Source organism: Phyllostomus hastatus, unplaced genomic scaffold, assembly GCF_019186645.2.
Source record: "Phyllostomus hastatus isolate PE091 unplaced genomic scaffold, TTU_PhHast_1.1 phas_contig_150, whole genome shotgun sequence".
NCBI lineage: Eukaryota > Metazoa > Chordata > Mammalia > Chiroptera > Phyllostomidae > Phyllostomus > Phyllostomus hastatus.
The window spans coordinates 38,884,363-38,896,919 of record NW_025333611.1 but is presented as its reverse complement, the minus strand read 5'-3'; the positions used below and the strand labels follow the sequence as shown (position 1 = coordinate 38,896,919).

Sequence of the window (12,557 nt, the reverse complement as noted above, 5' to 3'; positions counted from 1 at the left end):
GTAGGGGCTCAAAGGCCTACAGAATGGAACCTCCTTTTGCTGATGAGCAAGTCATCTCTCCACGGGGCCTTATTCTCCTTTGGCTCCATGATGCCTTTCATACAATAACTTTGTACCAAACATTTCTTGAAATGGAATTTATGTTTCCTCCCGTGTTACAGAAACAGCCTCAACTCTTCCAAGTTTACTTAAGCCCATATGTTCTTAACAATGAGACAGAGAGATGTTACACCCTCTTACAGCCTAGTTTTCTCATATGTACAATGTTTTAATTCTAAATGATTCTTTGCTTCTGTTTCTGAAACAAACAAACAAACAAACAAACAAAAAACCCAAAACAAAACAAAACCAACCCTTGGTAACATTTGGACCCCGTATCACCTCTAGCAAGGCTCTTGTCTGCTGTCCTGTTAAGAGTGATGCAGGCCTACCATTTTGCTTTGGAATCTCCTAGTAGATTTTTCCTGAAGAAAGTATCGATTATCCAGTACCATCAGTCTCTGCCTCATCTTTCCACACAAGGATACACAGTCTATAAGCACAACAATCAAAATCCTTCTATGTCCCTTTTCCTTCCCCACTGTGGAATCCAGGACACTTGAAAAAAGAGGTATTTTCAGTTTCATGGAATCTCATTTTTTGAAACAAAATTCATTTTAGGGATCCTTAGTACAATGATAAAAAGTTGCTTTTCCATTCCTTGTGAAAACTGCTCAGAAGGAGAGTACATAAAATGTATTGTAATGAGAGAAAACATCTCATTTTAGAATCCATCTAATTTGGAATTATCCCACTTCCTTATCTTTAAGATTATTTCTTACAAAGCTATTTATGAGGACATCAATATATTTTACATTTGGCACATAGGGTTCCACCAGACCATTCGGTGACACTGTCAATAGATGCAAGTGGAACTCAGCATGTCTCTTACTAGGGTGGGGCCGCAGAAGAGGCGAGAGAAATAAAGGTGGCGTGATGTTGGGGAGCCTTGGGATGCTTTCCTGTGAGGACCCCGAGTTACCCAGGTCCATTCTTCTTCCTTTCCCATAGTTTGGCTAACCTCGCCGACATCGCTTCTCGGTGGGGCAAATCATACTGCCTTCATTCCCAAGACAAGAAAAACACTGCTTCCGACGGAGAGACTTCCAATCTCTGGCTGCAAAAATCCCTGACCCAGAAATGGGCTTTTAAAACTGCTCATTTTACCCAGTCATTACTGAGTCATTTTCCCCCAAGATAGCCGAGGTCGGTGAGTGAACCACAGATGGTGTGCGCCGTGCCCTTTGGTCCTTCACTGGTCGAGTTAGAAAGTGACAAGTACACTCTTGTCCCCCAACCAGCTCGTCCAAGGTCCCTGAGAGAGTAGAAAAGGCCAGCGCCCCTTCATCCATACGGAGAAGTTACTTGGTATATAACACAAATGGTGTTTTGAAATATTTTAATAAATTACTTAATGCAAGATAAATAGCATTTTAAAATATGGTATTTTTTAAATAGCATTTAAATAGAAATGATATATCTACTGAAAAGAAATAAAGAGAAAGACAATTCTTAGGAATAATAATAGCAAGAGAGGATCCAGGTTGTTTAACTGACAGGACGAAGGCCCAGCACTTCACTTCGAAATCTGTCCAGCACTGAACACAAGCAACCCAGAGAGGACTGTGGGGGACATGTCTGCAGCCACACCACCCCAATCGCATCCAGTCTTGTTGAAGTTAAGCAACATCAGCCTGGTTAGTACTTGGATGGGAGGACTGTAATTAACAATAATTCTTCATGTCGCCTTTGCTGTTGATTGCTACTCTGCCTTATTAAAAAGCTTAATTGGTTCACCTACTTATGGACCTACTTATGGTTCACCTACTTAATTTTTCAGTTTGGCTGAAAAGCATGTTTCTGGCAGGTGCACAACATCATTGAAAGTACCGTAATGTGCTTTTGTCTTGCACATTCTCTGATATTACACTCTTTTGTCCTGTTCTCTAGAAACATATTTTCTCCTGGAGGAAGTGTGGGGTTGTCAGAGGATGCATGCGAGAGAAAGGAAAGGCTGACAATCAGCTTCTGATGTCTTAAACACACAGCATCTACAGCAAAGCAAGCCTGGGAATTTCAGCTCTGGGGGAAGGAAGGAGTCTCGGAATTCTTTATGGTCTCATGAACATGGTGTGAGCCAGATCTGCAGGGCGCAGTAACTGAGTTTTGCAATGGGCAGAAATGGAGGGAATCGGGAAGTAGTGCTGCCTCAGAAAGGGGCAAGGTGGGGGTGGGGAGAAGGAAACCGGAATGAGCACCGGCTGGCGGCCACCTGACACTAATTCCCAAAGGGATTATTGAAGGTTAGAAGCCTGGACAGAGTCTAGGCAACTCTGGTCCTCCACCCTTAGCCAGCACACACTTCCTCATCGTGGTGGAGGGGCATGAAGATTATACTTGTCACGAACCCCTACAAAGCTACAAATTCTTTGCCCATCCATAGGGTAGGATGTGTAAATTCACTGACTACAACTGCAGAAATTAGCGAGAGAGACCAACTGTCTGCTCGATTCCCTAAAATCTCACAACTACATGCTAACTTGCTGAGCCTCAACGGTTCTCTTAGTGTCAGGATAAAGGTCGCTGTCTTCACATTCTAGAGGAATCAGTGCAGCCTCACACTCTTTTTGTCAGTCTGCCCCTAAAAGTTTTGGGGACTTTGGACGCTGGGGCTTAGTCCCACTCAGGTTCCACATCGTTTTCTATGAAAGTGCATGGACTTTCAGGAGACTGCTCCCAATAGCCTGGCTGCTGCCCGCTCCCAGGTTCCACTAAAGTCCACTCACTCATCTCTGCCAGTTACTAAGGCATCGCTTCTTTCTACACCACTTCCGAATGCTGGTGAGTTTCTTGCCTAACACTCCTCGAGGAAGTCACCAGGGACCAAAGCAACCAACGATCCAGTAGCTAAGACCCAGGGTGGGAATCTGGTGATTGGAGATTAGAGTCAGGCGGTTGGCCTGTGGAACTCTGGGAGAGGAAGTGAGGATCCCACTGGGGACCAGTGCCATGAGCGAGCAGGGGACTAGGTCCCGGCCAGTCCTGCTTTGGTTTACATCACCCCAGGCAGGTTCTAATACACCATGACGAGGAATTCAGGAATGGATAGCTGCATTCAACCTGATAACCAGATTTTTGAAGTGGTGACCAATAGCTGACCCAATAACTGTAATGGCTTTTCCTCACCGCAGTTAGCAGTTGTTTTCACACAGTGAAAACTCTGCAGAGAGCTCAGTTAAAGTCAAGGTGAATTCTAGCCTTGAGGCTCCAGTACTCACACTATCAAGTCGGCTGTCTTACGCAGACCTTGCTTACCGGAAGCCTTACATTTTGGTGCAGATCCCTTGCACTGTTTTTAAGAATACGTGATTCTGGTAATATTCCGTGTTTTAAAGACCAGCAGTTTAACGGACACACAGAGCCTGAGCGAGTGGCGGCACCGGGTTACCTGGTTTGGCACGGCTGCTCATTGCACCTGCGAATCTGTGGCTCTGGCTTCGTTAAGTGTCTGCACTTCTTGTTGTCCACAATGCTGATATTTTTGTTCATGATTTTCGTGCAAGACACTATTGTCTTTCTTTCTCCTGAAAAGATCAAATAAACAGATAAGGAAATGTTATTAAAGACCTTTATCTGAATGGATCTGGGAGGTGTTCACAGGCTTCTTGTGATTTTCAGAGATATTTTTAAAAAATTGTAGGTTATATCAATGAAGATGAGATTATTTATATAACAAAACGCATCTTTAGGCTTAAAGAAGATGAATGGTCATTTTTTCCTTGTTAGAAATTAAATGGCAAGTTTTGTAGGATGAAGGGATTGTGGTGCCATAAGTTGACAAGATATTTATTGAAGATTTGCCATGGGTGTGCCACCATCAGCATTGAGTGGTGGAAAGATGTATTTGTATAACACCTATATGCCTTTATGAAAGCACATAAACACGCATATAAGTATATACTTACCCTTTTCGTGTATTGTACATCATCGGTGCTCTGCACTAGGTCACGGAAAGCAAGCTTACTTAGAGTGTGGCTCAGACCTTTATTCTAATCGCCTCTGATAAAGACCCCAAGAATTCTAGACACCCTCACTCCCTAATGATTGTCATGCTCTCTAAGAATGGCCCTGGGGCCCTTGCCCTTGTTGAGCAGACTTCAGAAACTGGCTTTTGGACCCTCTGGTGTGGGGGAGCTGACACTAGGAGCTGAAACTGTGATTTGTGCGCTGCCACTGCTGGAAGCTTGCCTACTGGAGGATGCCTTTACTCCACCTTATGTCTAAAAAGTCTACCAAAGACGTGCTCATTCTGTTTCTCTACAAAAGTCTAAATATTTATATAGGATTTAGTAATCTCACTTATTCTTGACATCATAAAATAATGAAATTAGCCAACAATTTTAAAGTCAGTTAGATCACAAAGGATTAAGAAAAAAATCACGAGTCTCCTGAATCACTCTTCATAGGCCCAATAGTTAGGGTCTTGTGACGGCCTCTCATGAATAATTAGGGGGCTTGGAGTGTTCATGTTGGTTGTGCCAAACAGGATAGCCTGGGCTGGGGCAGATGGACCACTCTGTCATTCAATTAACAGGGAGGGAAGGCTGGCATCAGGGAAGGGAAAACAAGGGAGTGAAGAGAGAGAGAGGTTTTAATAATTTTTGAGTATCTTTTGCTCAGACTGAAGTGGGGGATTGGGAAGACATGACAGAGTGGCCAAATACAAGGCAAGATCAGTAGAGTAGGTGCCGGATCTTCCCTCGATTTCCCTCTCAGCAGCACTGAGCACAGCCCCATGACAATCTGCAGTACGAAAACATGACTACACCTGCATGCACACACACGTGGGTCAGCTAGCAATGTGTCTGTGGTTAGTGCACACCAGGGAATGGAGACCATTTAGGTCTTCAGTTCATCATCTGGCATGGGCGGCACACTAGATTTAATCACACGTGTTCCATACCCACCAACTTCACAAAATCTTCAAATAAACTGCTACAGAAGCAAAACGGCTTATCATGCTCATTTTTTTTTTCCTAGAGAAAACTGGCCCCACAGGGTAGGAGTTATCTAAATGTAAGAATTTGAGAGCCATTTCTGGTCAGGTTCCTCCAAATCTGCAATGCCCCGGTGTTCCTCTGTGGCCGGATGCGCACATCACATAGATAGCATGCCAACTTCGTCTAGTGCTGACCTAGAGAAGCATTATTTCTACATTCCAGTGATGCCAACCTAAAAGCAGGATTAAAAACATTATATTTATGAAATATTAATGTTAGTTTTCAAGTCTAATTTAAAGCCTTCGTAGTTCTAAGACGCTCCTTTGCAGAAGAGTCGTCATTGCGGAAACCCATTTGAATAATGGCTTCTTGCCAATGACAACATAAAAAGATAACCAGCCCCCATTGTCCAGAAGGCTTTTGCTGAACATGCCCGTGCTCATGGAATAAATAAGTCAGGGTGACTATACTGCATTTTCTTACTTTCCTCAGAAAATACTGTATCTAACCTTAGTCATGCTAGCTCAGAGCTAACATACTGAGCTAGTGGAAAAAATCTTCCAAGTATCAGTGCGGGTACATCACAAGGGTTAAAGCTATCAGCAACATTTCAGGGAGCGCCTAAGTGGGGCTCCGAGAAAGCTTGAAAGCGTGTGAGTATGAACTGGGACATTTCCATAATGCAGCAAGGAAGCTCACAGCACACATTTTTGGCAGATAGGAGAACCTTAGTCCTAATTTTAAAAAATTTTTATTGAACAAAAACAATAGAATCGGGAAAAAAATGTATTGCTGAGCTATAGACACTTCATGCCTACGAAAATACAGCTAAGATCATAAAGCCATATGGAAATGTTATTGTTTGATTTTTTTTCTTTTATATATTTTTCTGTCCCAGCCAACACAGGAAATTTCCATTCTAGCATTTAATAGCAGTATTTATAACGCATCGAGCCTGCGGAAGGAACCTAGGGACGCACAGAAAGCGAAGTAACTGGCCTTCTGCCTGAACCGAGAGTGGCTGCCGCCTGTCGACAGTGTATTGCTTGCTCTAGGGCGAGCCCTTCTCCTCCGGGTCATTCCTGTAAGCCAGTGTTGGGGAAATAGGTTTTGATGTTTTGAACACAGTTATGAATGAAATAAAATAAGCATTCTGCATTTGGCTCATTACCAAGTTTGGGCAAAATCAGAACATGTAAGGTAATTTTTATATAGCCACTCTTAGTTTTCTGAAGCCATTTGACAAAGACCAGACAGATTCTACATTGTGTTCCTTCTTTCCCAGGCTCAGAAGTAAGCTGGTTCTTTTTCCTGTGCTCTGTATTTAACTTCAGAAGTGGGGTTTTTAAATAAAACGATATTCTATCCAGGTACATCATCTTTCTAGAAATTGCATCATAAACACAAAACCATGTCCTCAGGAGTGAGTTCATGATGAGTTCGATGCCCATATTGGAAGCTCTCTACGTGTTACTGGAAAAGGGAAAAGGACTCATGGATGGGGACAACAGTGTGGTGATTGCTGGGGGGAGGGCAACATTTCCATAAGTGGTAGTGGGAAAAATACAATAAAGATTAAATGAAAAATAAAATAAAATTGTGGAACTCTACGAGATGGAGACTATATATATGCATATATATATATATGTATATATATTTATTTGGCCTCCTAAATTTATTTTTAGATTTTATTTATTTATTTTTAGAGAGAGGGGAAGGGAGGGAGAAAGAGAGGGAGAGAAACATCAAGGTGTGGTTACCTCTCTCACACCCCACACTGGGGACCTGGCCCGCAACACAGGCATGTGCCCTGACTGGGAATCGAACTGGCGACCCTTTGGTTCGCAGCCTGCACTGAATCCACTGAGCTACACCAGCCAGGGCCTAAATTTATTTTAAATATTTATTTATTTATTTATCTATCTATTTCCGAACTAACAACAGGCAGTGAGTAAACCAGAAGCAAGCACACTTCAATGAGGATAAAGCCCTTTTCTCTGAGCGCATCTTAGGGATACATAAATTACTGGTCATTTTCTAAGCATACATTTTAAAGTTGAACAACTGCCAAAATCACATCATGTCATTTACTTCTCAGCCATTTTTCTAAAGATTTATTTTATTTTTATATTTTTAAAGATTTTATTTATTTATTTTTAGAGAGGGGAAGGGAGGGAGAAAGAGAGAGACATCAATATGTGGTTGCCTCTCACATGGCCCCTACTGGGGATGTGGCCCACAACCCATGCATGTATCCTGACTGGGAATCGAACCTGCGATGCTTTGGTTCAGCCATTTTTTTTTTTTTTTTACATTTCTATAAAATATTTTTTCTCACAGTTCGGGCTTAATAGTAAAACGACTATTTTGTTTTTTAATGAAAAAGTTTTTATTTTGTATAGTGTACAACACCCAATATATAATCCAAACTGATTTTGTCATTTCCATGCACAAATATTTAAATGAGATATCATCACCTTCAAGTTCATGTAACCTGAGTGCTAGCATGGCACTAAAGGACCTTCATGAACTTGCTTCTTTCGACTTTGCTGTCAAATCATTGCTCCTAACTTGATGCTCCTATTTTGCGTCCTACTAAGAAACATTCTCACCCAATCCCAGTGCCTTTGCACCTGTGTGTACTCCTGGAAGGCTTTCTGAGTTTTCCGCCTCTCACTCTGTGTAGCAATTGTGCTTTTATCTGACCCCTGCTACATGGGCAGTGAGTCCTCTGAAAGCAGAAGGCACTCATCTGTGGGCCAGTCAGCAACAGCGAGTGCACTGTCCGTGTTGGAACAGGTATCGGTGAGTGGCAGGTAAGCATATAATTCAAGCCCAAAGTGCTTTCTGTACAAAGAGGTTCATCCTAAAAAGGTGAAAATCACCTGCAAATGAAATGTCAAATTACGGGGAGCAGTTATCTATACCAAATCCAGTTAAGGGGTTATCATTTAGGTATTAAAATTCAAGTTTATAAAGAGTTTATGTTAACATAAAAATGGTCCTACTAATTTAAGTAAAGAGAGTAGGAAACAAAATTGCATTAATTTTATTGAAATAAAATAATGCCAGGAGAAAATATATTTTGGTGTCTTTTTTTGACTAATAACATTTATTTTGGGACAGGCACAGTGCCTCTAAAACAGAAAAACAAATTGCATCCTTGAGAATGTACAGGCATTTGCATTCTGAGATGCCTCCTGAACTTGGACCCAAAGCTTGGATGCCTCCTTAGAATCTGGCCAGGGACTAACTAGGAAAGCTGCATCTGGGATATCGCAGTACAAGGCTAATAGCACGCGAGTCGTAAGCTAGTAGGATTTGGACCAATGTGAAGAATGTGGAATGTTGGCTTATGCTTTTCCCCTTTAAATTGTATCTATTTAGATTTCCTAAAAGCCTGTTCAACTCTTCATTTATTTCAAAAGAGGTTGTTGAATGTCGGAGTCTTCCTTCTAGGTTTTATTTCATTAATTTATCCACCGGCTCACAGAACACCCTGGCATGGTACAGTTACTGTACGCAGCGTGTGAAATGCAGACTCCACACCCGACGCTCGTGTATCAGGGAATGATACACCTCGAGTGCCTTGGAGGGACCAGATCACTTAAACAGGTCTTCTATTTCAGGGAGAACTTTACCCGTGACCCACACTTCTGCAGTGCCAAAATACATTTAAAACATTCCTTCCAAGATTTTAAAGATATTTTAGAATACTGAAGTATACTAAACATTTATTTCACAAGTACATTTTAAGCTGTTTGAAAATAAAAGGACTGATATCAATGGCCAATACTAAAATACAAAATAATATATCCATTCAAATTTTCCCAGAATTACTGTGTGGATTTGAAAAGATGATTCTGAAACGTGCATGTGTGCTCAGCTGTTGGAAACATGCACCTGAGACCACCAGCACCCACTAGATATATCTACAATAACATTCCCCCTGAAAGAAGGGGTCGTTATATCTTAGGCTTTTCATATCTCATTATAACTGATAATAACAAACACAATAAATTAACTTTATGAGATCACATTTCAAAACATAGTTGAAGATGCTGATGTAAAATTTGATGATGATGTAGAATAAAAATTTAGCTACATGACACAAAGGTATCTGTTTTAAAATTTCTTTTTTCTCCACTTACTGCTGGCAACCTAATGCCTTACAATAGAATTCAGAAAATAACTTATGTCAAACAATGAAATTTTATACTGCCTTGTGATACTTTGTTCTTGCTTAATATTTTTCTGTGAAGTAGAATAGTGCTATTTTTTCCTCTTTTCTGTTGAAGATAAATTTTGCATGAGTCTGTTTCCAATGTTCTGTGCTTTGAACTTACTCTCATTTAATTCATGAATATGCTGAAAGATTACAAAGCTTTTTCTGGCTATAAAATCGACAGTGTGAAGTCAGAAATGATGAGATTCCTGCAATCCTGTCCATCCACTTTATTTATGAACTGCAAAGGAAAATAATTTCCAAAAGCCCAGAAATATTTTGGCGCTGAAGTGAATATGTGCCCTATTAAACAGAGTCAGGAATACTTGAAAGCCGTTGTCTGAGCACAGTGGGACGGACGGGAGAGAGGTCTGGCCGAGCACAAACCGTATCGAGGCTGTGTGTAACTAGGACTGTTTTACAAAAGGAGCCATGTGAAATAAAAAATGAGAATGTATCTAAGTTCTTTTTAAATGTTTATTTTATTTTTAATTAGGTTTACTAGGGTGACATTGGATAATAAGATTGTCGAAGGTTCAAGTGCACAGTTCTGCAATATGGCTTCTGTACATCGCCTTGCCTGTCCACCACCCGCACCCCAAAGTCAAATATGCTTTCTTCGCCTTGTCTTTGACCCCCTTGACCCTCTTTGATTCTCCCCCTCTTTCCCTCCAGTAATGGCCACACCGTTCTTTGTGTCTAGGAGTATTTGTTTGTTTTGTCTGTTCACCTGTTGCTTTCTGTCCCTCTGTGAGGGCACTCCACATGAATGAAGTCATCCGGTTCTTGTCCCTTTCTGTCTGACTTTAACAGAATAAAATGAAACATCTCTTTGAATCCAAAGGAAATATATATAATCTCTAAGGAACATGCCCTATTTTGTGGAAATGACGTTTAGCTTCTGAGCTGCTCTTGAAGAAAGTATGTGATGAAGGGGAAAAGAGCCTTGAACTCAAGAATCCTGGTTCTAATCCTGGCTCCTCCCCAACTGGGAAGTCCCTTATTCTGTCTCCCCTTCAATTTTCTCATGTTCATAACTTAGAAGTTATGCTTAAAAAAATATGGAAAAGCACTTCTGACTCTGAAGCAAAAAGAACTTATTGTAAACTTCTATTTCTTAAGGTTTGGAAATTGGCAAAATAGATTCCACGTTGTAATTAATGTTCTTTTTAGAAAAAAATTTAACCCTAATAATTTGCTTGAACTGGAGACTGACACATGCTGAAGGTTTACTTCCCATGCAGCTTTCATTAGACACAATCACAAAAGAAAGAAAAAAAATCGAGGATAACAAAGTGCACTGGGCAAACATTTCCTGGCCTGGCGTTTCCAATGTAAACAGACTCAAGGACCGTCCGTCAGGGCTCTGACACAAACCACCACCTTTCACCACTCCCCTGCCCACAGCTTGTACCCAAGTTACAGAGCACAGAAGATTCGACATGTATAGATTTTCATTTCAAATATGCTTGTTTCTATTTGTTTTTGTTTTTTATTTGGCTAGAGGACATGAAGCAGAGCCCCATGAATGGCATGGGCCCTGGCAGCAGTGAAGGGGGGTGGGGAGCAGGCCTGCGGGTGGACATGGGAGGGTCTGCAGGAGGGGCAGGAGGATGGAGGGTCCCAAGTCACTTGGCAAATCAGGGCCCTGGGAGACACGTGGCCAAAGGCAATTGTGTTATGGCAAGTGGGACCGATCAACATTTCTAAGTTGCAAGACCAATTTGAAATCCCTTTGTTGCAATGACTGTGTCCTAGGGGGCCAAGTGTGTTCTGTGACACCACCTCCTCCGGTGCCCCAAACAAGGCCTTTGCTCGGGAGGGCAGGTGCTCAGGAGCCAGATGAGCACCCAGGGCCCTGAGTGTCCTAACAACAGCTGCTCCCCCACCCTCTGCACCTCTGGGTGTTCCCCACAATGTTTCTTTCTCTCCCTTGAGGACCCTCCCTTTCTTTCCCCACGGCCCCAGTGGGGAGCCATTTTCTTGCTTGTTCTCAGTACCTCTGATGCAGAGGCAGCGTGGGTGTCCCTGCGCCTCGACGCTGCTACTGGCCCATTGCCCCTTTCTTCCTCCTCTGTCTCCAGACTCTGCCGCCCAGGCCCCTTCTTGGTGACGTCAGACTTCAACCTCTGGGCCACTCCCTTTCTTTGAGATTTCAGCCACTGCATTAGTACTCTATTTTCTAACACTGCCCCCAGCACAAGTTTTGTAATCACGATATCGATCTGAATGACTCTTCCGACACTGAGGCCCCTCAGTTCCTGAGGGGCCTTCACCTCTTCCTCAAGAACTTACCTTTCACTTTGGGCCAGAAACTCCCCTGGTCCTGTCTTCACCAGTCACTCGCGCTCCTCCGTGATCTCCACTCTGTCTCCCGCCATTATCTCCTGGATTTCCAGCCCCGTCCCTTTAACACCTTGGCTCTAAAAGTTCTGTAGCCCCGCTAGGTCCTATGATCCACCAATCCTACCACCTTCTCACTGTCTTTCATGCCCTCACACCTTTCTTTTTTCCCTTATGCAACTCAATTCCATGGCCAACTATCTTCAACTCCTTACAAACCACCTCAGGTCAACCATAGTCTCCTTTCTTTTCATTATATCCACCTGGCAATTCCCAAACCTACTGCACAGGTGCTGCCGCAGGCCGTACACAGCTGAAGGCAGCATGCATTATAATGATGGGTGTCAAACTGAGCTCACGACCATTAACTTGATGTGGACCGCCAGTGCGACCCTGCGATTAAAGTCCATGTACCTGTCCACTCATTCTCTCGTTCTCTTAAGTGACCTCTTTCCAAAGTTCCAACATTTCTTTTCCACCTCCCCTCTCAACAGGAAGCTTTTATTGGTAAAACTGACATGACCAGGGGACAGTTCCACCATAAATTCACACACACCGTACTGTCTTTTTTCCCATTACTGGTGAAGGGCTGTCCGTATTTCTACCTCATGCCACCTGCTCCACTGCGTCCCATCTTGTCCACCCAGGGATACCACTCCAGCATTTTTTGCTCCTTCATTCGCATCACTAGTTTCCTGTTCTGTTCCAGAAGACACACTCTGGCAAACAACCCTGTGTTATTCCCCCTGTTAAAAACAGCAATGAACTCGTCAACTCGCATTCCCCTCCAACTGCTGCCACATTCGTCTAGTTTCTTCTTTCAGCGACGTTTCCTGAGTTGCCCTGAGTCCTTCCTCCAATTCACTGCAGGCTATTTCTCTTGAATCCACTCCACTGCGGCTTTTGAATCAAATACTTTGCGAAAATTAACTTCAGTAGTGTCATCATTG

General features: G+C 42.6%; 1 protein-coding gene across 1 annotated transcript in view; it reads right to left on the bottom strand.

Moving 5' to 3' along the window:
• The window catches only part of ADAMTS19 (ADAM metallopeptidase with thrombospondin type 1 motif 19), a 241,616-nt gene that overhangs the window by 25,388 nt on the left and 203,671 nt on the right, over positions 1 to 12,557 (bottom strand). Inside the window, exon 19 of the mRNA XM_045827263.1 lies at positions 3,488 to 3,623. Within this exon, the coding sequence (XP_045683219.1) occupies positions 3,488 to 3,623 (136 nt within the window). The remainder of the gene's footprint in view (positions 1 to 3,487; positions 3,624 to 12,557) is intronic.